The sequence below is a fragment of the Gigantopelta aegis genome, chromosome 4, assembly GCF_016097555.1.
Source record: "Gigantopelta aegis isolate Gae_Host chromosome 4, Gae_host_genome, whole genome shotgun sequence".
Lineage (NCBI taxonomy): Eukaryota > Metazoa > Mollusca > Gastropoda > Neomphalida > Peltospiridae > Gigantopelta > Gigantopelta aegis.
Window position 1 is genome coordinate 64,385,183 of NC_054702.1, and position 27,243 is coordinate 64,412,425.

Here is a 27,243-nt window from a genome sequence, read left to right on the forward strand (position 1 = left end):
AGGCTCGTGGATTTTTGTATATACCTTTGGCTTTCTGGGGGACACACCCTGAAAAGGACAACCCCTGTTGTCCAGCTCTTTCTCCTAACATATTGGTTTAAACAAACACACCCTGTAAACCTGGCCGGAGTACACCCATTTTACACAAAAAACACTACTTTTGCATGGGCCAGAATTACCACAAACAAGTCTTCAATGTCAACAAGTTACACGTTTACAAACTACATGCTCTACCCTGTCACTTCAGTCAAATAGTTGCCACTTCATAGCTGTATGCCATGAAATAATCACAGTCAAACAGCAGACTACTTGCGCGGACAAATTTCCAAAATGGGAAGATAACTGTAATCTGAGGCCGTTTAGTATGGAGGCCGGCGGCCATTATGGCTTTGGCTCTCTGGTGGAGTTAGCCGCAATTTTCTTCGCGAGGTACATGGACAATGTTTTTTCTAAAGGTCCCAAAGACTTGAAATCCACTCCCAAACTTTGGTCCCCGAATAATGGTCACGGGGCAGCCAAATAAACATCCCGCTATTCTGCAGTAATCGAGTAACCCTGGCTACAGTCAGGTTGTTATCCAAACAAATTGCGTACTATTTCTTTTTGTAATAAAAACAACTGAAAAAACAACAACAATACAATACAATAAATAAATAGGATAGATATATATAATTGAATAAACAAACAAACAAACAAACAAACAAACAAACAAACAGGTTAACAATGCGACAAACTATCATTTTTATTCCTATATTTAATGCCTTGGTTGCACAAAATTATCCAATGTGTCCATAATGATATCTACATCAAACTGATATCTATTTCTCAGTTGACAGATCCACCAAAACCTTCTGGCCAGCTTCGCTTCCAGTCTGAGATGAGTTTTAAGTTGTTCCATATCCATCGCACCTACAAAATGTACTAGCTAAATTATCATCACAAACCCATAGGCGTACAGGCTCCCATTTTCGTAGGGGGGTGGGGGTGGGTGGGGGTGGGGGGTGGTGGCAGACTGGCTTTTGCCCGAATTAAACGAAAATGCTCGAATCTCGATATTTTTTCATATTAGCATTACTACCAAACAGATATATATATAGGGTTGGAAACGAAGTACTACCTTTACCTGGATTACAACAAATTGTGGGAGTAGAATATAGAAATACATGGTAAAAAGGTCTCAGGTTAGCACATTTTGTCCGAACATCTGTATCTTTTGCCCGAATTTGAGGTTTTGCTCCTGCCTCATACGCTTATGCACAAACTTACATTTTCAGGGGCGTAGCGTGATCTGGACCTGGGGGGGGGGGGGGGGGGGGAGAAGGGGTTTCGAATATGAACCAAGTCGACCTTTTTCTATTTTGTTTTTGCACCACCAGAAACTCCATATGTATACACCTGTATGTTTTAGTTCTGAAAGCGGACCATTTGCTTTCCATTTGGGGTGGGGGTGGGGGGTGGGGTGGGGTGGGGGTGTTCGTCCGAACCCCTCTAGCCTACGCCCCTAATTTTTCTGCATCTAAAAGTAATATAATGATTATACTGATATGTTAATTGTACTGATATGTTAAATGTATATTCTACGGAGATAAACATTATAATGCAATTATACAATTTTATGTTTAAGCATCTCACACAATACGATTTGCGCATTCAGGTTGAAAGAAACTACGTTATATGCTTAATGTGTTATTTATAGTGGTTTTGTATTGTTTGAGTTTTTAAATGCTTAATACATAAATATTTTATATGTGTATGTTATTTCATTTTATTGTTTAGCTTATTAATATATTTGTGTAACATAAATTAAATGGCTGGGGCGATTGGACACATTTGGTCCCACTACACAGATGTCATCTGCCATTGAAACCCATGTTAAATTGCCCAACTTCAAATGAAGATTGCCAATAGAACGGGTTCTCGTTGGCACTAACAACATACACCATTGCGAACATACATTATATAACATTTCCGTCTCAGTTTTTTGCTATATAACCGCATCTGGTTGTAATACCGGTCCGAACAGGTGGTTCATTAACCGATTCACCCCAGCTGTCTCTAACGCTATACACCCATGTCCCAAAAGTTCAATGCATTATATTGGACATACATATTGTTTTAATTCTTCACCATTTCCTAAAAGTGAATATGTGAATCATAACTTGTGTCACAGTTAGGAACTATAGTGGAACGTGATCAATGAACTCTCACTCGGAAGTGATCTGTGTAGTGCGACCTTAGATGCGTGGGAGCTGCGTCAGTGTTACTTCCAAACTTATGAAACCTCAGAAATACTTCCACACTATTCTCGCTTTGCTAGTTTTGTGCGTCGTTAAATAAAACATTGCTTCCTTTCTCGCTCTGCTATTTGTTTTTTTTTGCATTTACCATAATTTGACACTCAATAGCCGATGTATTTACCATAGTTTGACACTCAATAGCCAATATATTTACCATAGTTTGACACTCAATAGCCGATGTATTTACCATAATTTGACACTCAATAGCTGATGTATTTACCATAGTTTGACACTCAATAGCCGATGTATTTACCATAATTTGACATGCAATAGCCGATGTATTTACCATAGTTTGACACTCAATAGTCGATGTATTTTTAATGCTGGGGTGTCGTTAAACATTCATTCATTCTCGCTCTGGTGGGGCGGGACGTAGCTCAGTGGTACAGCGCTCGCTCGGTGCGCGGTCGGTCTGGGATCGATCCCCGTCGGTGGGCCCATTGGGCTATTTCTCGTCACAGCCAGTGCACCACGACTTGTATATCAAAGGCCATGGTATGTGCTATCCTTTCTGTGGGATGGTGCTAATCGGAAAGAGTAGCCCATGAAGTGCGACAGCGGGTTTCCTCTCCCAATATCTGTGTGGTCCTTAACCATATGTCTGACGCCATATAACCGTAATTAAAATGTGTTGAGTGCGTCGTTAAATAAAACATTTCTTTCTTTCTTTCTTTCTCGCTCTGCTAATGCTTATGTACCGAACCGTGTCCTTCCATAATTTTTTTACTAACGTTTTGTACATAATTCCTGTGAAAATCGTAGCGACTCAATGCTGAACCTCCCCCATAGTTCCCTTGGCATTCCATCTCATGTCACTGCCCTCCCCCCTAAATGGAGTTTCTGGATCCGCCACTGGATATGGTCGTTTTACCCAGATCGAAGACATTAAAAACGTATTATTTTGATCAATTGTTTGTAAAGTGAGTTAAGAGCGTATTAATAGACTAATTTATAACAAAACTCATCATGTAGTATCTATACACCTGAAATATTATGCATAATAAGCAAACCCCACCCCCCCAAAAAAAAACACCCCAAAAAACCCAACAACAACAAAACCCAACCAAAAAACAACGATTTAACATTAGCATCGAAAGTCTATACCCCCCCCCCCCCCCCCCTTCCCGCCTCCAGTTGAAAGGGAAACTAATCTATTACTGGTCACCCCAGATGCTTCCGTCTTGTGACGCCTGTGAATAGCTGGGGGCGGGAGGCGGGCGGGGGGGGGGGGGGGGGGAGAGCGAATGTGTTACATTTTAAAACCTTTATTCATTCATAACATATGAAGAAGGGATGTTTTATTAGTAATAGTTGGGCTGTTAATATGTGTCTTGCTTATATAGACATGGCCGTTTTATCCAGATAGAAGCAATTAAAATTGTATTGTTTGGCACAATTGTTTGTAAAATGAGTTGATTGATTGATTGCAAACATTTTATTGTACAAGAACAAAAGAATTGGGCACAAGTTTGACAAATTACGAGGCCCTCATCTATATAAAATTAGTTAAGAGCGTATTAATAAACTAATGTATAAGAAGAAAACACACCATGTAGTATCTGTACCTCTGAAATCTTACGCACATTACACAAAATTAACACAAGCGTCGAAAGTCCGCAAGTCTCAAGTCTGTGTATTCCTCCCCATCTTCCAGTTGAAAGGGAAACTAAAACATTACTGATCACTCCAGTTGAAAGGGAAACTAATATATTACTGGTCACTCCAGTTGAAAGGGAAACTAATATATTACTGGTCACTCCAGTTGAAAGGGAAACTAATACATTACTGGTCACTCCAGTTGAAAGGGAAACTAATATATTACTGGTCACTCCAGTTGAAGGGGAAACTAATATATTACTGGCACTCCAGTTGAAAGGGAAACTAAAACATTACTGATCACTCCAGTTGAAAGGGAAACTAATATATTACTGGTCACTCCAGTTGAAAGGGAAACTAAAACATTACTGATCACTCCAGTTGAAAGGGAAACTAATATATTACTGGTCACTCCAGTTGAAAGGGAAACTAAAACATTACTGATCACTCCAGTTGAAAGGGAAACTAATACATTACTGGCCACTCCAGTTGAAAGGGAAACTAATATATTACTGGTCACTCCAGTTGAAGGGGAAACTAATATATTACTGGCACTCCAGTTGAAAGGGAAACTAATATATTACTGGTCACTCCAGTTGAAAGGCAAACTAATATATTACTGGTCACTCCAGTTGAAAGGCAAACTAATATATTACTGGTCACTCCAGTCGAAAGCCAAACTAATATATTACTGGTCGAAAGGCAAACTAATATATTACTGGTCACTCCAGTTGAAAGGCAAACTAATACATTACTGGTCACTTCAGTTGAAAGGCAAACTAATATATTACTGGTCACTCCAGTTGAAAGGGAAATAAATATATTACTGGTCACTCCAGTTGAAAGGGAAATAAATATATTACTGGTCACTCCAGTTGAAAGGCAAACTAATACATTACTGGTTACTCCAATTGAAAGGCAAACTAATATATTACTGGTCACTCCAGTTGAAAGGGAAATAAATATATTACTGGTTACTCCAGTTGAAAGGGAAACTAATATATTACTGGTCACTCCAGTTGAAAGGGAAACTAATACATTACTGGTCACTCCAGTTGAAAGGCAAACTAATATATTACTGGTCACTCCAGTTGAAAGGGAAACTAATACATTACTGGTCACTCCAGTTGAAAGGGAAACTAATATATTACTGGTCACTCCAGTTGAAGGGGAAACTAATATATTACTGGCACTCCAGTTGAAAGGGAAACTAATATATTACTGGTAACTCCAGTTGAAAGGCAAACTAATATATTACTGGTCACTCCAGTTGAAAGGCAAACTAATATATTACTGGTCACTCCAGTTGAAAGGGAAACTAATATATTACTGGTCACTCCAGTTGAAAGGCAAACTAATATATTACTGGTCACTCCAGTTGAAAGGGAAACTAATATATTACTGGTCACTCCAGTTGAAAGGGCAACTAATATATTACTGGTCACTCCAGTTGAAAGGCAAACTAATACATTACTGGTCACTCCAGTTGAAAGGGAAACTAATATATTACTGGTCACTCCAGTTGAAAGGGAAACTAATATATTACTGGTCACTCCAGTTGAAAGGGAAACTAATATATTACTGGTCACTCCAGTTGAAAGGCAAACTAATATATTACTGGTCACTCCAGTTGAAAGGGAAACTAATATATTACTGGTCACTCCAGTTGAAAGGCAAACTAATATATTACTGGTCACTCCAGTTTGAAGGCAAACTAATATATTACTGGTCACTCCAGTTTGAAGGCAAACTAATATATTACTGGTCACTCCAGTTTGAAGGCAAACTAATATATTACTGGTCACTCCAGTTGGAAGGGAAATTAATTTAGCATCCATTAAAGGCTTTTGTAGGAGATATCGCTGGCACTATAATTTGCGATATCTCCTGCGATATTCTCCGCAGGAGATATCGCTTCTTAAAATCTTGATTGGTCAAATTTTAATAACTGCATTCTAATTAAGTCAGTTATCAGGAACTACTTTTTGCTGTCATCTCACCTAAACAATGGCTGCCATTCAGGTATTTAAAGCTGGTGATAGTGTAAACATTGACAGATCAGGGTTTGCAACCGATTTAAATTGTATAGATAATGGAGTGTACACTGTACAACTTGATGGAACTGACCACATCTTCCATGTGCAAAGCCACAGATTAAGGTTAGTGCAGTCTTCAAAGTCACTGACAGCCGGCAGTCATCAGACGTCACCAAGGTTTGTTGACGTTGACATAGACCGGGAGCCAAGTGAGATGTCATTGTTGTGAGAGTTCCAAAAGGTTTGAGGTGGTTGAGGTGTAGAGGGACTCCAACCAATCTAATTAAAATTAGCTCCACTATTACATGTGGATCTAAAGACAGCCAGTTGGAGCTCATGTCCACCAATCAAAACCTTACTTGCAGAATCCTGCCAGTGATTTAAAACTAACAACACTGCATAGTCCCCAATGTCCAGGTAACATTTCGTCTGTAAATAATAATTTAAATATTGACCAATCACACTTCGCCTTTTATAACGTTAATTGGGAGCATACAAATTCTAAAAATATCGGGCGAGTCTATTTTAGTGGCCGCAGTACAGCGAACCATATCAATACGTACGGGGTGGGTTATCAGTCTTCAATTTTACATTAAAAATTATTTATTTATTTATAAAATAAAAAAAAACCTAAATCAGTCTTCAGTTTTACATTACAAATTATTTATTTTATAAAATATAACATGTTTTAAGGCATTCGTAATTCACACGAAACATGTCGTATACCCTCAGGATAATTCGGAATGTTTTCAAATTATTTTTAAATCACTGGCAGGATTCTGCAAGTAAGGTTTTGATTGGTGGACATGAGCTCCAACTGGCTGTCTTTAGATCCACATGTAATAGTGGAGCTAAGTTTAATTAGATTGGACTCCAACTGACTACAGAAACCTTATTCTTAAGTAAATATAGAGCGGGAGTAAATAGGGGGCGCTACTGAAATTACCCCCAAAATGTGATTTAATTGTTGTGAAAGTTCCATCCAAAATTCCTTTTCTACTTATTAGAGGACATCTCACTGAGCCCAAATCCACAACTTAAAAAAAAATATTTTGCGGGAAAGGCTACTTTAGAAAGACTCTAATGAGTGCTAATTAGGGATTTAATTGTTGTGAAAGTTCCATCCTTGGAACCAAATGTAAAATGTAGAGTATGCTCACCCGATTCAGAAAAATATATTGCGGGAAAGACAAGATAATGACTTATAGCATCAATGTGAAAGGTGTTTTTTTTCTTTTCTTTAGAACATGGACATGTAGTGTATCAGTGGATAGCTTTTGGCGAGTATTGTACAGATAAGTCAATATTATATATGAATATGGTATACAGAGTCATAAAACATGTTAATAGCCATTTTTAATTAAATATAGTTTTAAGAATATTAACATCATCATCCAATTCATCATCATCAAGGACAAACGTGTGTCTTTGACGATAGAAACATGCCATTTTGCATTTTAGGACATATCTTAGGAAATATTTTTGAAATAGCAACATTGGAGATTTATTCGGTGATTGTTGTGGCAGCCATTTGGTCATTTTGGCTGCCATGGAAGCCAGTGTAGGTGTCAGAATTGAACATACGAGTATTTATTACTATATAACACTTAATAACACAGATTTACATATATAAGTCCGTTACACATCTTGTAGTTTACTGCTTAATGACAATTCCATGTTGTTTTTTCTTTTAATAGCTAATATTGTTTATACTAGACTTGTATTTCAAGGGCAGCATCAGAATTAATGCCACCAAACACTATTTATTGGAAAACACCTCTTGGTCAATACCGATGCACTTTAGAAACAATCTATGGGGAACCAAATGTGAACTGATCAACACCACACAATTCATCACGAACACACAAATCCTGATCTAAATTAAGAGCCGTAACAGAACAGAACAGAACTTTATTACACTCTAAGCCATGGTTCGATGGCATTTGAGGAACACATATATACATACATATCAGCGTCAAGATAACAGGCTTCAATAAAACAAATAATTCATATACTGTACATACTAACCAAGTGTTTGAACGCAGAAGAAGAAGAGAAGGGTTATGTCCACCATATATATTTGGGGAAAGTGACTTACATATTTAATTATGTTGCGAACATCGCAGGATTCATATTACATTGGTTAGTACATATGCCCAATGCACATATTGCAGGCATGAACCTCGTAGGTCATATGAGTCAATGTACCAGGAATAGTTTTTGAATGGTATGGTTTTGACGAAGATGAGATTATTTCGTGGCTACATTCCACGATAACCATGAGCCAGGGAGTACCACCCCCGAGAGGAATGTGCCTATCATTTCTGTTGTATTCCTGTTTTTGTAACGCTGCCTATTCATCACTCAATGTGTGTAGTGAAAACGGAAGTTCGCGTTCTGAATCCCAACCAAATATTCATTATTATTCTGGACCACCCTTTGTATGCCAATGACAAACGTATTGAATGTATATGTCTATGTTTCTCAGATGCCTTCATATGAAAATGGCAGCATTCAAAGTGGTAGCAGATCTATATTCTTGATGGTAGTGAATTAGTGGATGTCCTAGTATATATAGGCTGGAGTTGCCTCTTCAGGATCGACAGACTCCTTTCCCAAAAGTCACTAATGTGACGCATCCCCACCCTCCTACAGTAGAAGACATGTATGATTTATACTTCATCAGTCAAAGACTGCTGCAATCATAGAGCTGAATCATGAACCCTGTTCCAATTTTGTTTTTCAGTTCTGCAGTTGGAAATAAAAATAATGCTCTTTCTTTAAGCATTTGAAAAGCAAACTTCATTTTGCATACAAGTATTTTATCATTACTGGTTTCTTGAAACAACACAAACTAGGTGACTTTCAGTGCATTTGCAAGATTTGGCGACACTTAATGAATAACATGTTGATGTATATGCTGAATTTTGGCAGGGTGCTTCACAATAAAAAACAAACATGATAACCATTCTTTGCTGTTACTACTGACCAGGAACATGAGGAGAATAATGATTCTATGAAAGGTGGTAGCAGAGATGGAGTTATCTATGAAGATTGGTCAAAAGTTGAAATATCTCAGACACCATGAATAGACCAAATACACACAGAAGACATTTCTGAGAAATATCAGATTGGGACATATCGAAAATATATTTAAAGAAAGCAGCAAATAGATGAGCCATTGAAGTCCAAACTTTCAATGATATGATGAACAGACTTATTAAGATGGGCAATGACAAGTATGGTATATTTATGAAAGAATGGCTTGTTTCTTAGATCGTTTCGAGATGAATAATCTTTTCTTCAAATGACTTCTAGTTTATAATAAATCCAAAGAACAACAGCATCTGTCTTGAAGGAAGACTGTTCCAGGCTTTATTACATTTCTTGTCAAATACAGACACATTTTGCTTTAAGCAGGTGATGCTGTCAGTGAAGGACATTCTAAAATTCAAATACACACAATGGACAGTTTTCTTGGTTCTGCGTTGGAGTAACATAGAGCTAGAAAGTTTGTTTTGTTCAATGACTGGCTAGTGGATGTCAAACATTTGGTCATATAATCTAAGAGGAAACCGCTATAAGTTTTCGTTTTGGGTACCATGCAAGCGCGGGGTACTGGCTGAGGCAGGAAAAACCAATCAGAGCTTGGGTTCACCTAAGGGATTCAATCCTTCGATTCAAGCATCTCAGGTGAACGCTGTACTTACTGAGTTAGATCCTGCCCCCACGGAGAGGTAGAAGTCAGTGTGGACAGTCCTACTGTAGGCCATTAATGCATGTCAAAAACTACATTTATGTCGCTGCAAGAAATGGTGTTGAAATGTTTCAAGACTTTTCTGTTATGCAGAGACATGTCAGTATGTTACACAAGCAGATCCTGGTGGTACAGGGGGTGTAACCACTTTTATGACATACTAGTATTTGCTGTATTGTGACAGGCTGCATGGTCGAAAACTATTTGTTATTAACTCTTTTAAAAAAATCTTTAATATATTTTGCCTTGCAATAAGGGGCCACCTATAAAGTACATTTGCACAGAAAAGGGGGTGGGTGGGGTGGTCGGGAATTACATGGGGAGAGGTACATACGTCAAAATTATTATTTTATTGGTGTCGTATGGATGCAGTCCATGCTCCTAATTGTGTGCGATGTACTTTACAGCGTCGAAGATTAATTTACACCTGAACACGCGTGGGGGGGGGGGGGGGGGGGGGGAAAGGAGAGTAATGATCAAATATACAAAAGGTGTTCATGGAGCAGGGGTGATACAAAAAATCCCCCATTTTGAAAAAAAACCCACTTTATAGATGGTCTCCAATTAGCAGTCTGAAAAACCCATTTTACAGTGACAAGATGGCGCACATCTCTCAGCAAAAAACATGACAATTAACATGTTTTATGACTCTGTATACCATATTCATCCATAATATTGACTTATCTGTACAATACTCACCAAAAAGCTATCCATTGACATACTAAATGTCCATGTTCTAAAGAAAAACCTCCACCTTTTACATTGATGCTATAAGTCATTATCTTGTCTGAATAGGGTGAGCATTTCACATTTGGTTCCAAGGATGGAACTTTCACAACCATTAAATCCCTAATTAGCACTAATTAGAGTCTTTCTTAAGTAGCCTTTCCCACTAAATATTTTTTCTTAAGTAGTGGATTTGGGCTCAGTGAGATGTCCTCTACCAAATAGCAAAGGAATATCTGCAAACGCAAAATGAAAGCAGAAATTTACATGACATCCCATCCAAAGAGCTCAATATTTTGGTATGTAAATTAATTTTGACCATACGCAAAAAGAACGGAGATGAATTCGCACTGAATTCAATACGTTCTTTTTTCAGTTCCATACACAGACACCTACTAAGACACAATTACGGATATTCACTCAACCGTAGCATTGAATTTAGCAAAGCCCAACAAGTATATACGGCAAAACAAAAGGAGCTTAAACAAAAGGGGAAAGGAAACTTACCAAACCGATCGCAGACGATATCGGTTTCCGAATTCGACAAATTGTACGACGCTGGCCAACTCGGTTCTTCTACTCCTGACGCTATTGTGAGTACATTGTGGTTTAACAATACGGTCCATTTTGGTTTGAGGGGTTCACATGAACACAGAAACATGGCCTGGGGAGATATTGAATTAAAAACAGATACCAATGGCATGAAGTATCTTGAATTTAACGAGCGCCAAAGCAAAATTCGCACAGGGATAAATCCACGTGATGTCCGTCACGTCACTCCAAAAATGTGAGCAACGCCTATAAATCTCGCACGTTGTCCTGTTTGAGTATACAAACTGTACAAGTCTTTACAACCAGTTGATTATTATTCCCCTGAAACTCCATTGTATTTGTCTTGTACAACAATAAAAAATCTTCTACCGGGTACACAGTGGTTTAAACGTAGTTCGGTTGGCATACACAAACTTGAATCGACCATAAAGCGTATGACAGTGGCGGTAAACTTTGTCTTCCCACAAAAAACTCACTAATCACAGTGAAAGGGAAACTAATACATTACTGATCACACCAGTTGAAAGGGAAACTAATACATTACTGGCCACTCCAGTTGATAGGGAAATTAATATATTACTGGTCACTCCAGTTGAAAGGGAAACTAATACATTACTGGTCACTCCAGTTGAAAGGGAAACTAATACATTACTGATCACTCCAGTTGAAAGGGAAACTAATACATTACTGATCACTCCAGTTGAAAGGGAAACTAATACATTACTGATCACTCCAGTTGAAAGGGAAACTAATACACTACTGGTCACTCCAGTTGAAAGGGAAACTAATGCATTACTCACTAATCACAGTGCTCGCAAACACCTTGTTCAGACACTAGTAGATTCCAGTATTATAAATATATGTTTTGGGGAAACCTCCCACAACGTGGATGACTTCAAACAATGAAGTAAGAGAGGAAAGATTACTGACAAGGTAACACCGTGGTACCCACATTATGGTGCATCAACAATGAGGGCCTTACCCTGATCAAAATCCTAATGGGGGGAGGGGACACTACTTTTTATAAACAAATGAAACACTATACAAATTAAACCCGGAAATGTGTATTCTATTTTCTGGATTAAAAAAAAAAAGAGAAAAAAAGAGAGCGAGATTCTCAGTTGACCCCCCACCCCTGCCCCCGAAGGGTACGGCCCTGCAAGCTGCTTAATATTACATATTAATTAAATTTCCGTTACATTTATTACAATATAACGTAATCCCATTGGTTCAGCCGAAGTACGTGCATGCGTAATGTTTTAACATGCTCATATACCACAGGGGCCCAACCCGGGGCAGATCCAGCCGAAGTAACGGGAGTTTGTTCTTTTCTCGATGAACGTAAAACGTACGTCGTCAGGGTATATCTGATGATGTCATTTTATATTGTTATTTTGTTTTATTAAGCGATCTTGTTTATGGACAAAAAATAAATCCAAATAAAATATGAACATTTAACGTATCATCAGTAAGTATGTTTTAAATTTAAATGTAGTTATAAGGGCTATCTGTTGTTTGTTTTTTTACGTTCATTTGGGTATAATTAAATTTCCGTTACATTCATTACAATATAACGTCATCCCATTGGTCCAGACGTAGCAACGGGAGTTTGTTCATTTCTCAATGAATGTAAAAATTACGTCGTTAGGGAACGTCATACCTGATGACGTCATTTTATATTGGTAATTTGTCTTACTGAACGTTATTGTTTTAATCATAAGAAATAATGCAAAATAAAATATGAACTTTTCATGTTATTATTAGTAAGTACGATTCAAATTTAATTAAAAGTATTGTCTGTTATTTCTTTTACGTTCATCTAGGTATGAACAAAACAAATCATCCCCAAACGTATGTGAGAAAGGCTTCGCCGATTCACACAGTTTGCGGATGATTTTTTTCCTGTTCATACCCCATTGAACGTAAAATAAATAACAGACAATCCTTAAATGAACAAAACAAATGAACCGCATACTTATGTGAGAACGGCTTTACCGATTCACACAATTTGTGGATGATTTTTGTTTTTTAGGTTTCATACCCTGATGAACGTGAAAGAACTAACAGACAATCCTTAAATAACGTTAACTCATGGAGTTTCGCAAACAGAAGGTGGGCGTGTCCCAACTTCAAACAAGAATCTTCGTACCTAGGATAGGATACTTACAATAGCAATGGCTTACCTATATAAACGTTCTAAAAATAAAACAATTCTCTAAACCATATTGCATAAGGATTTACTGGTATTTAATTACAATCCATAAGTGGTTCTAGCAGGCTTTTTTGCCTGTGTGATATAGTACGTACATTACACTATCCTTAAAAAAGTTTGTTTTGTTTAATGGAAAAACTAGAGCAGATTGATTAATTAATCATCGGCTATTGGATGTCAAATATTCGATAAATCTAACTCATAGTCATCAGAGGAAACACTACATATTTCCTAAAGCAGCATGGGATATTTTATATGCACTTTCCCACAGAGACAGGAAAGCACATACCACGGCCTTTTACCAGTTGTGGTGCATTGGTTGGAACGAGAAAAATCCAGTCAGTTGAATGGATCCAACGAGGTGGTTCGATCCTGCGACGCAAGCGCTTCAAGCGACACTCAACCGACTGCACTATCTTTAATTTCAATGAAATAAGAAATCTGAAGACAGTATAATAATCTAGTTGCGTTATCATTTATATAGTGTACCACAGACCCTATACATATCTCATATGATAATGATGTATGGACACGTCCCATAAATAACGCACATGCCCCAATTCACGTCACCTTTTTTTTACTAAGTCACCCCCCTCCAAAAAAAAAAAAGAAAAAAAAAAAAAAAAAAAGTTTTTAATTTATTTTTAAAAGTGACCCGGTATTAACAACCTATAGAGATAACATATTCATTTCATCTCATATTCATCTGATGTGTGAGCAAAGATAAGAATACTTTCAACTAACGAACAGTATTCTGGAGTATTTAAAAGGGTATGGATAGGGTACTTGAATTTACATCACTGCGTATTAGCGACGTTTTTATAGAGACAAGTTTACAAGGTGACGCATCAACCTATTCTTGGTGAATTCACGTTATGTTTACTGAACGAACGATATATTTAAGAATTGACCGCAATTTTATTTTGGTTCATGCAAGTATGAACCGAAAAAACGATGTGCACACTGTATGACTCCGCGTAGAGGCAGATGCAAAAGTTGCGGTCAAATCTTATAATTAAATTTATATGCATACATTAACAATACATAACTGAATTTATTTTGTTTAGCTTTAAATACGCTTGTAGTATTGTTTGTGTAAACTTCATTGATACTTATGTCGCGTAAGAATGGAAACGTTCATTCACTATTATTTGAATCACGCCATTTCCTCTAGCTGCTGTGCATTTTTACAGATCATTTAGTTAAATTGGAAGGAATTGTTCTATTCGTGTTTAGTTTATATTTTTATGAAAGTGAATGAAGGGAACGTGTCGAACATTTATGCTGTCGGTAGAACCGTTTAATTTTCGCCAACAGCTATAGAACATCGCTTACAAGTAAGTTACAGGTGTAAAGTTTCCTACATGATTTTTTTACCTACCATTTCATGATTAGCGAAGGGTTTTTTGTTTTGTTTTAAATCAATGCGTATAGATCTACATGTCTACTCTGCTATAGCATTTTCCATTAATTTATCGTATTAATTTTTTTATTGCTTTTGTAGCTTTTGTTTTCTTCAAAATATCTAAATATGGTTACCTGAATAATCCTGCTTGTTGCACAAAAGTAGTGCGAGTCGGGGGGGGGGGGGGGGGGGGGGGGGCTAGTAGGCGTGGCTTAATTTTTTTCAGTTCGAGATATTAACGAAAAAACGTTATCACCTCTGGACCAATCAAATTGCCGTAAAGTGTATAGACGCAAAGAAAATTTAATTATATATTCACACACACACACACATACACACACGCATACACACACACACACGCACACACACACACACAGATATATATATATATATAGAATCCATACCGCCCAACATATATACAGAACATCACATACGTTGGTTTCGCTTCCGATGTATTGCACGAGTTTATTTTGCGCAAGAATATATACCATGTTCTTTCTCAAAATAAACGTATGTGAAGTTCTGTATTTTTTATTACATACCTTCTTTTATGTTTTGCAGAAACGGTTTTTAATTTAACGTCATAACAACACTGTTAAATCTATGATCAAAACTCCTTTCATGGATTTGCTTAATTCTCCATTTAAAAGCTCCGGTCCAGATAGCACATATGTGCGATACAAAATACATTTATTACTATAGTAAGACTGAATGGGTATGTAATAAAATACTTTATTGACCATCCCGTGAAAACCCCCATATTGAATTAAAAAAAAAACCCAATCAAAACAAAACAAAAAACAAATCCCACCCCAAAACAAAAACACCCCAAAACACACACACACCCCGCCAACAAAGAAACAAACTATGAAGTATATATATTGTTTGTGACCACGTGCTTCAGTTTACTGTGATAATTACCGTGATGGTCCACCTTGTTTGCTATTACTAAGATTGGAAGTCCTCGCAATTCTCTAGCGTCCAGTATCATATCCAGGTCAACACTGGCCTCTCGTATGTTATTCGGGTCAGCACAGTTCACCATGAAGATTATCCCTTCAGTTCCCGGATAGAAGTATTTGTACAGTTTACGATAGGCCGGTTCTCCAGAAAGGTTGTAGATAATGTACAATATCTTAGTCCTACGGGAATTCAAGTTAGCGGTCTCGAAACCCGGTGTGTGTGTTTCGTTTACAGCGTTGTCAGCTCCCACAGTCAGTGCTTGGAGCAAGAAATTTTTTCCTGAAAGTACAGTTGCGAAAACATTGGCGAATGCAGAAAAGAGTCACAGGGGTCCGAAGACCATTGTACAAAAGAAAAAACGTTCCGTCTTGACCAACGTTCGAGGTGCATGATGAAATATTTACGGAGTGAAAACAGTAGTGATATATAACATTGGTTATTGGTAAAACCCACCTTGGTGACATTGGTGAAACCCAACTTCACAAAATCCTGGATCCGCTACAGCCATATTTAATGCATAGTATAATTATTGTGGTTGTCACGGGGATCCTATAATACCCGTAACTGAATAAAACACGATTATCCAAATATCTCTCCTAACTGTATATCTATTTGATCTCTCTGTATCGGGCAGTCTAATACCCGAGTGGCTCGGCTCTAGGTATATCAGAGATAAGATCTTATATACATATATATATATATATAGCACGTTTAGTTCACTAGAAAACACAACAAAACACAATACACTTTGGAATTTGTATTAACACTATGCTGACAAAGGTACTTGCCGCAGTAGTTAATTAACAACAACAATATAATAACAACCCAGCGCTAATCACTTAATTAGTTAATTACTAGGTGTATAGTTTACACAATATTCTAATCACTTCACGGTAATACAACCCACACCCGTGTGATAATTGAGAAACGCTGCCAGGGGAACTTAATTAATAAAGGAATTACAACTATTCCTAACTGGTTAATTTTTAATTAACCGTAACTACTCATTCAGTAACCGTGTAATACAGAATTAATACTGGTAGATATCACAATAAAGACAATAACCTACAGTTTACCTAGGTCCTCTAGGATGACCGACTAAGCTTTATCTTACCAAATACTCGTATAAAAATATTAGAACAGTGAAGTCTACAATTTACTTCGTCAGATTACTGAAGACACTGTTTAAAGAATATTGGTATAATACAGTATTAAAATATTTAAAGTCACATCAATCACATCACAGTTATACAACAGAGCAGAAATATATATTTACCAAGTCCAGTCGGACTGCGTTCCCCGGGAGCCTTCCAATGATTCTCCCCGATATCTCTAAAATCCTATCTATTTATTAAAAAATCTCAGAGACAGCGAATATCGCCTGGGGGCACAACGCGGTACCTCACCTATTAGGTGATAGTTCCACAACTCCCAGAGACAGTATATTTCCTTAGATGGCCAGACTTACAGTCGCCAGTTCGCCAGAAATACCCGGTCGTAAACCGCACTATCTGAGGTATTACGTAACTACTGGCCACATGGCCTCCACACCTGATCTAAGTGCATATTGGAAACGCAGCTCTACCACCGTCGCGCGGGGGTATTACGTAACCAAGCTGCACATCGCCTCTAAAACAATTAACATCGCCACAGGCAGTAAAGACAACCACTTGATGCAATGCCGATTTCACGTAGATCTGAAAATGCTTCAGAGCTTGTACCATGGCCAAAGCTTCCTTCTCTATAGTGGAATAGTTCACCTGGTGTTTGTCAAACTTTTTCAAGAAGAAACTTACAGGATGGTCCAGTCCATTTTCGTCTTCTTGGAACAGCACAGCTCCAGCTCCCACGTCACTGGCATCCACAGCCAGCTTGAAAGGCATTCGGTAGTCTGGTGCTGCCATCACGGGAGACGAGGAGAGCATCTGCTTAAGACGGTTGAATGACTTCTCGCATTCGTCTGACCACTGGAACTTCGATTCCTTCTTTAGTGCCGCACGTTTTTCAGGTTTTATCCGATAGGCATGCTGTCAACTCGGTGTAGCGTTGGGTTCCAAGTGCACATCCTGGATTAAGGTATTGGTAACCGTTGGAAGGTCCTGACAAATGGAAACACTGTCTTGTATCAACGTAGTCAGCTCTGCTCGCTGGGGGCTGTCAAGGTGCAAGTCTGCTAGATTCTGGCTGTTGGTTAATTTGATCTCTGCAGTCTTGACGTCATCACAGGAAATTGAGTGACTCTCAATCTGGACAGGTAACACTGGAACTATCGGCAGTCTGTGAAAATAACCTTTTAGCAAATTGATGTGACAATACCTACTTTTCCTAACCCTATCAGGAGTGTTTATCACATACCCTGTCTCATTAACCCGTTTGTGCACAACATAGGGACCGAAATACCGGTTCTGTAATGAACCCCATTTAATGGGAAGGTACAGCAGCACTTTATCCCCTGGTTTAAATTCCCGACTCCTAGCCTTCCTATCAAACACTGATTTTATTTTGCTCTGAGCATAGCTCAGATGCTTACTAGCTAGTTCGGTCGCCGGCAACCTCCTATCTCTAACTCTCTTATTCATTAATACTCCCTTGTCCATATCATAACCTGACATCTGATCCTCCATCTCACCCTCTGTTAACGATGTAGTGCGCGCTGCCAACAAATTTGGATCAGCCCCCTGCTCTAGGATTAACTCTTGTCTATTACAAGGTAAGTCCCCTCTATCAAACACAACTGGTTCATTTCCCCTCTACGGGAGGTCAACAGGTTCCACCACATTTAGTTCCTCAGTTGACTTATCTACCATTTTACTGATAACCTCATCCACTCCAATTTCATGGCTCACACACGTATCAGAGAAATCACAATTTTCCTCTGGGTCTCGTGCAACCCTTCCGGCCATAGCCCTAATCATTACACACGCAGGATAACTAATCTCATCAACCTCACACTCTTCTATGGGTAAAGGGCTGTCTTCAATTAACAATTTGTCACCTTGCGGCTGGCAACACTGACTAGTCAAATCGTTACCCAACAAAACTCCCATGTTTTCAAAAGGCAAGTCCTTCACAACACCCATAACGACTGGTCCCGTCACAAACTTCGAACACAAGAAAACGTTATGTAACCGGACAACCATATTTTCTCCAGTAACCGAGGTTAAGGCCAAACTACGTCCTGTATCTGAATTTTCAATACCAGCTAAACAATCTGACGTTATAAGAGATTGGGTACACCCTGTATCTCGATAGATTGATATTGCCTTCGGACTCAACTCTTGTTTCACATCACAAACCATACCAGTGGACACATACGGGTTTACTTTCCCTGCCATGGGACTAACCAATAACTCTCTCGCTAACGGAGCTGACCTCACTAAACCGACCACTTGCGCATTATCGCGTTTCCTTTTAAAACAGTCCCCGACAAGATGGTTATCCTTTTTACAGTAACTGCAATGTGGACGAAAAGTTCGTGCATTGGCTGATAATACAGGTTTATCCTTACTTTGCCCACCAGGTGCATTCCTTGCCTGACTAGCTGACCAACTAGATGACTCTCCCCGATAGTTACTTTCCCGGGAAAAACCTGGCTGAATTTTTTTTTTATCACCTTGTTGTATAGAGCTACCCTGTACTGCCTGAGCTTTGTGTAGTAACACGTAATCATCTGCCACTGTGGCTGCCTCCTCTATTTTTTTGATATCACGATCCTCTAAATGAATACATAAGCTAACTGGTAATCCATTTTTAATGTCCTGTAAGATCAACAATTCCCGTAACTCGGTATATGACCCTACCTGATGAGAAATCACCCATTTACCTGCTTTCTTAGCCACAAACTCACTATAAGACTGACCCTGCGTTTTTCTCAACTCGCTATACCGTAAACGATAATCCTCAGGTCGTAACTCATAAGCCCTCAACACTGCAGACTTAACTAGGTCGTACTGACTTGCTCGCTAATCACTCATTGAATTATAAGCTACGCTAGCCTTCCCCTTAAACTTAGACACGGCTAACGATGTCCACTTAGACTGCGGCCAATTTAGCTGCTTAGCGGCCCGGTCAAAAAGTTGGAAGAACATATCTACCTCCTGGTCGTCAAATACAGGCACTGATCTATAAGCCTCCTTCCACTTTTAATTTTGCTAACTGGAATTCTCTATCCTATATCTCTCTTCTCTATCTCTATCTCAATCTTCTTTTTCTCTATCTCCTCTCCCTCTCTCCCCCTCTCCCCCTCTCTCTCTCTCTCTCTCTCTCTCTCTCTCTCTCTCTCTCTCTCTTACGCGCTCACTTAATCTCCACTACACTGAGCGTAGGCCTATCCAGCAAATTCTTATCCATGTTTAGGTATGACGCACTTATTATTATTATTATTATTTTTTTTAGTGAACAACGTTGCTACTTCTAGTTAATTTGTAAAAATAATTTATAAAGCCCCCATTTACAAACAATACTTTTTAAATATGCATGTCCCGTTTCAGATCCTGGACGAGCACCCCAATTTTTTACTCCTGTCATGGGGATCCTATAATACCCGTAACTGAATAAAACACGATTATCCAAATATCTCTCCTAACTGTATATCTATTTGATCTCTCTGTATCGGGCAGTCTAATACCCGAGTGGCTCGGCTCTAGGTATATCAGAGATAAGATCTTATATAAATATATATATATATATATAGTACGTTTAGTTCACTAGAAAACACAACAAAACACAATACACTTTGGAATTTGTATTAACACTACGCTGACAAATGTACTTGCCGCTGTAGTTAATTAACAACAACAATATAATAACAACCCAGCGCTAATCACTTAATTAGTTAATTACTAGGTGTCTAGTTTACACAATATTCTAATCACTTCATGGTAATACAACCCACACCCGTGTGATAACTGAGAAATGCTGCCAGGGGAACTTAATTAATAAAGGAATTACAACTCTATTCCTAACTGGTTAATTTTTAATTAACCCTTAACTACTCATTCAGTAACCTTGTAATACAGAATTAATAGTGGTACATATCACAATAAAGACAATAACCTACAGTTTACCTAGGTCCTCTAGGATGACCGGCTAAGCTTTATCTTACCAAATACTCGTATAAAAATATTAGAACAGTGAAGTCTACAATTTACTTCGTCAGATTACCGAAGACACTGTTTAAAGAATATTGGTATAATACAGTATTAAAATATTTAAAGTCACATCAATCACATCACGGTTATACAACAGAGCAGAAATATACATTTACCAAGTCCAGTCGGACTACGTTCCCCGGGAGCCTTCCAATGATTCTCCCCGATATCTCTAAAATCCTATCTATTTATTAAAAAATCTCAGAGACAGCGAATATCGCCTGGGGGCACAACGCGGTACCTCACCTATCATGTGATAGTTCCACAACTCCCAGAGACGGTATATTTCCTTAGACGGCCAGACTTACTGTCACCAGTTTGCCAGAAATACCCGGTAGTAAACAGCACTATCTGAGGTATTATGTAACTACTGGCCACATGGCGTCCACACCTGGTCTAAGTGCATATTGGAAACGCAGCTCTACCACCGTCGCGCGGGGGTATTACGTAACCAAGCTGCACATGGCCCTCTAAAACAATTAACATCTCCACAGGCGAAAAGATAAGAGCATGTTGCGTCACAGTGGTCTATTTGTATGCACTTTGCCAAAGATCCACATTAAACAGGCCTCGGTGGCGCAGTGGTTAAGCCATCGGACTACAGGCTGATAGGTAGAGGGTTCGCAGCCCGGTACCGGCTTCCACCCAGAGAGAGTTCACCGACTCAATGGGTAGGTGCAAGGTGACCACACTGACTTCTCGATAACTAACTACTAACAAAAACCACTAACCCACTGCCCTAGACAGACAGCCCAGATAACTGAGGTGTGTGTCCAAGACAGCACGCTTGAACCCACTACACTACCATAGCCGGTGATTATGCACAAACTGACAAATTATTTATATGAGGAAGTTAAACAAGGGGAATGCATGCTTGTTTACTCGGCGACATGTATCAGCTGTCTAACATAATGATTGCGACAACTGATAGTGGTTGAGAATTGGTTAATTATTGGAATCCTTCATGTCATCGTTTAAGTATATGTTAAGCTAATTATCATTGACAACTAAAACGTCTGAGAAAAACACTGGTACACGTGGAATATATATTTATGGGGTCTATTCATTATCGTTGTCATTGGGGCGGGACGTAGCCCAGTGGTATACCATTCGCTTGACGCGCGGGTAGTCTAGGATTGATTCACGTCAGCGGGCCATCTCTCACAGTATCTGTGTGGTCCTTACATATATTTATCCTGCAACCACAGTTTCTATTGGCCGATTATGATGACCGATTAAAGCAAAGTCATAAACGTATAGGAGATTACCGAAAATAGCGAACTATTTGGCTCATTACTGCGCAAGCGTAGTGCCGAATTCTACTTCCGTGGACTATTGTCAGGCGGAAGCCGTCTGGAAAGTTCAGATCGGGAAAATCAGGTCCGGATTCCTGATGTTCGTGCAGGGGGACACCTCGGATCCGGCATCACTGATGGGCGGACTAGTGGAACCAGAGCTGAAACAACTGCCTGATGGAAGCGCTTACGAGCTACACACCATCAAGTCTACAGCCGACAAGACAGGGTTGGTACTAACTCAGCGCCAAGAAGGAGTTTACCGACAAGCGGTCCTAGTTAGAGAGATGGATAGCCACACCATCCACATGATCGTCAAGGTCCTTTTCGGCAACAACTACCGGAGTGTCATAACCATCCTCGCCGACCAGAGATGGAAGCACTTCATCCCCACCTTTGCCAGTTCTCCGCTCATCAGTTCGCCGTACGCCAACCTCCACACCGTAATGGCCTTAACGAGGCCACTCACGTGAACATATAGATCGGATTTAAAACATTTAGACCTTCATTCAAAAATTTATGTCGAAATTACTTCTTTTTAAAAAATATTATTAAACAGTCCGATCCTCTCTTCTATCTCTTATTTATTTTTGGACTGTCCTAAAATGCTCCAAATTATATAAATATTCGGCCGAGCAGTCAATTCTTTTTATTTTTGGCTTGTAATTTTTTATTATTTGAATTTTTTTTTATTCTATTAACCTTTTTACTAATTGCTATTTTCAAAATTCTGCCCATTTTCAACACAAATGAGGGATTTATGCAAGTACAATATTATTTAACCGCGAAACCAGCCATTTATGAACAAGTTTTGAATTAGAAAATTAAAAAATAAATCTAATATTTATTTGATTACGTTTAGTGCTAGACTATTAGGGCAGGGCTAGGCTTATGTGTATGTGTTTATTGTTTTGAATAGTGCAAAGAAGAGTTCCATGCAACAAGGGGAGCTAACCTATTTTCGGTCATCTCCTATACTAGCAAATTGTGACTTTGTTTTTAAAATCCTGCAACCATGGTTTGTATTGGCCAATTATTATGACCGATTAAGGGGAAATCTTACTATTCGATCAAATTTTAAAAGTCTTTATATATTCTTGAAATTTTCATATATTATAAAAATAGATCACCTGAAATATTTTGATTCACGGGCCATAAAGTGAATATGTGTATAACTCACTATGACGTTTCTTTTTTCCGTGTCTAGTCAAATCAACCATGCTTTATATCAATTAACTTTATGAAATTTAACCTTTTCTATAATGAAAAAAAGTTATATTGCTTAAAATCAAATCCAGCAGAGACAGAAGTAAATATTTTCGACATTAAAACGGAGTTTTAAATATACTGGAACTAAAGAAAAGGGTGACCTATTTAAATCTTTAATGACCATTTACTCTACAGTTGAATACAGGTATCTAAAAAGTCATTACACATTTTTAATTTTTGCACAGATAGTAATGCGAGTAAATCAATATGAGATATAAAAATATAGTTACAGATAAAAATGTTCTACAGTAAGAGCTTGAAATACCCCATACATAAATATAAAAAAAATCATTAAAATTTCACAATGATTCGTTTGAACGTTTTTTATTTTTTTTATAAACAGCTTTATTGGAGTGATGTTCATAGAAACTCTAAAAGTACAAATAACATTATTTTACATCAAAAATTGCATCGTGGAAATGGGTGTAGCTGCGCTCGGGGATGGAGGATGGTGAGGTGGGGATGGGGGTGGAAGGGGTTTCATTATTCCCACATAACTATTTACTGATACTGATGTCATAAAATTACCTACCTGTGAAACGTGACGAACTAGTTAAACAAATCATATTTGACTGAACATGAAGACAAAATGACAGCCACGTGATTGTCGTCCATTATAGGGCTGACATGGAAATACTTCACAGTCTATATAGACCGAATATTTCTTTCTCTGTAAAGCATTATTTCAATTTTTATATTAATTTTTTTAATGATTTGTGTACTTTATATTTTATATTTTATGTTCAATGGCTTTTACAGAGACAGAACGTTGTCTATGATAAATCTGGGAGACCCAGCGGGCCGTATGGTTGCGCTCGATTTTCCCACCTGTTGTTGCAAATTCTACTCAAAACAAACGTACTAATCCATTCTTTAATAAGTTTCGCTTTGACTGAATCAATAAAAATCACCAAACGTCCTATGTAGGAATGTCAACAACAAATTTTAGTTTCAGTCGAGACTTCCCTTTCCAACCAACGAACACGGGTGAAACGCCAGAAATTATGGACCAATCAGAAACAACTTTTGAACGACTCGGAAAGTTTTCCGGAAAACGAATGCCTGAAATTTTGCTCCTATACCAGTTCGCCCCCAGTTCGCCTCAAGTGTCAGTTCGCCACCAAAGAAGTGTCATATCGGTAATAAGCATCGGTATAGGTAATAAAGATGATTTTGGAGGAGGTATTTTTTTTCTTCTTGTTTTTTGTTAGGTGCACGTGTGTGTGTGTGTGTGTGTGTGTGTGTTTATTTGTATTGAGGATTAAGGGAAGGGAACAACTATTCTGTTAAATATTAAAATCTATATATTAACACCACAAATATATTGAATAAAGAAATTGGTTAAAAGGTTAGTCATGGAACTAAAACAAATAGGTTTATACCATCATTATTATATCGTCTAATACCAAAGAGTGCTTTGAACTACATAGATGATGTGGCTTGTTATGTGTATAGGTGGTATTGACTAAATAACTTCATAATATATATTATCAAACACCGCAGGATGTTTTGGCATTGATTTAATCTTTGTAGTATACTGCAGAGAAAGCTTTGCACGTCTAGCACCCAAACTAGGTTCGTGTGCATCGGCGTAGAAGGATATGTTTTGAAAGCACCAAGACAAAGCCGAAGTCCCTGGTTGTGTATAGGATATAGCACTTACAAGTAAGTATTACGTGTGACCCATACACAATGCATACATAATCAAGTTTAGACCCAACTAAAGATCTATAAAGTCGGAGCATAACATTTCGATCTGCTCCCCATTCTGTCTTGCCAATAACTTTTAAGATATTGAGGGCTTTCAAGCCCTTCTTTTTAACATACTGTAAATGAGGAACAAAAGATAGCCTCCTGTCAAAAATAATCCCATACATTTGGTCTCCTCCACAACTGTATTCAGATTTTCGTCCAGAAACAGCTGAGAATCTAAATGATGACCTCTTTTAAGGCAGATATACACACAGACCGTTTTTGACTCTGAGAATCGAAATCCACAATCAGTTACCCATTGTTGAAGTTTATTAAAACAAAGCTGCGACTGACGTTCAATGATACTCATACTGGACGACCTGTAGCAGATCTGAAAATCGTCGACATAACGAGCTATCAACACCAGGTTTTAGATACTGGATGACACTGTCAATTGTCACAGAAAATAAAATTACCGACAGGATGCTACCTTGAGGCACACTCATCTCTTGTGAGTGAGAATCAGATAACGTAGATCTCACACGTACTTTAAATACCTATTTTAAAAGAAATTTGAGATAGTCAGGCATACGGCCTCTTAGGTCCATGCCATGAAGGTCCTTCAAAATCCCATACTTCCACGTGGTATCATAAGCTTTGGATCCTTACCAGGCTTGGAAATAGGAATGACAATAACTTTTCTCCAGTCAGAAGAAAGTCACCAGAAATCCAGATTTTGTTAAATATATTTAATTAAGGATGATTCAGGTAAGTGTTTTAAGAGTTGATAGTGTATTTCATCTGGACATACTGAAGTATCATGGTCTCCACATAGAGCGTCCTGCAACTCCCCCAAAAAGAAGTGTCTGTTGTATACTTCAGCGTTTTCAGATGAAAAGTTAAAGTTGCCTTTCAGCTTTATGTCTGACAGATGTAAAAGCATTTGTACTGAAAGAAGACGAGTTATGAGAGAAATTATCTGCCAATACATTGGCAATGTCACGATGAGACCTCACATCCGTGTCATTGACAGACAAATGACGAACTGTATTATTGGATTCTTTTCCCTTGATTTTACGTATCCTATTCCAGATAGATTTCATCGATGTTTGAGAACTCAACTTGGAGACATGATTTCTCCAAGATGATTTCTTACTTTGTCTAATACCTTTTCGAGCCTTTGCCCGAGCAATGCGATAAGTATTCAGGTTATCCCCGGTAAGTTCGCGTTTAAACCTCTGGATGGTCCTGTTTCGCTCTTTGATTGCATCTTTGCAAGTTTTATTAAACCATGGTTTATTGAAACGCTTCGGTACTGCCGAAGTCTTAGGAATAGTTTCCTCTGCAATATCTTTCAAGATGGATGTGAACAAAAACATGGGATCATCGGTACCAGTCATGGCAGTTTGTTGCAGTCTTGTGCTGCATAGATGCCGAAATTCATCCCAATTTGCCTCCATCAACCTTCATCTCTGAGCTCTTTCAAGTGATGACGGTCCATCATTCTCCAAAATAATCGGAAAGTAGTCACTGCCACAAGGGTCTGGACATACTTTCCAGGAGAAATCAAGACAAAGTGATGGGCTACAAAGTGTTAAATAATTGGATGTGCAGGATGAAAGTATGTATGACGTTTACATTAAATAATATTTTCATTTTTAAAAATTAAATTTTCTAATTGTTTAACTCTATTATTTATGTCATCGAATCCCCACAAAGTGTAGTGAGCATTAAAATATCCCATGATAACAAAGGGAGTAGAAATTTGATCAAGAAGACCGTGAAAGTCCCCAGGGTTAAAATTATTAAGAGGGGGTAAATAAACTGAACATAAAGTAATAGTTTTATGAGCTGTGACCTTTACAGCCACAGCTTGTAAATCTGTCTTTAATAACTACTCTGGGAAATGTTTTCATTTACAAGAATGGAAACGTCCCCGGACGCTCTATTTTCAGTTTCTTGACATTTATGGCACATATTAAATCCTTTGATATTAATACTGTCAGTATCCTTCAGGAGGGTTTCCTTAAGACACACTGCCAGAGGATTATACCTATGAATTAGAAGACTTAATTAATCAAAATTGGGCCTAAGCCCACGACAGTTCCACTGAATAACTTTATTTTCCATCATGTGGGGGAAGTATGGGATCTATCTTTATCTTTTCCTTTAGTTTTGGCCATGGTGGTTTTTGTGGCTTTGAATGATCCTGAGAGGCATCATCCATGCCATCACTCACATCCATCTCCAAAGGATCAAAAGGATTGCTAACCGGGACAGATCTTTGCTCTAT

The 27,243-nt window shown here is 38.2% G+C and overlaps 1 protein-coding gene across 1 annotated transcript in view; it reads right to left on the reverse strand.

Annotated features, from left to right (window-relative positions):
• Positions 1-722: 722 nt before the first annotated feature.
• LOC121370928 (ADP-ribosylation factor 6-like) overlaps positions 723-27,243 on the reverse strand; it is a 36,974-nt gene continuing 10,453 nt past the window's right edge. Inside the window, exons 2-3 of the mRNA XM_041496468.1 lie at positions 15,503-15,823; positions 723-909 (exon numbers count right to left, since the gene is read on the reverse strand). Of these exons, the coding sequence (XP_041352402.1) occupies positions 755-909; positions 15,503-15,823 (476 nt within the window). The 3' untranslated portion in view covers positions 723-754. The remainder of the gene's footprint in view (positions 910-15,502; positions 15,824-27,243) is intronic.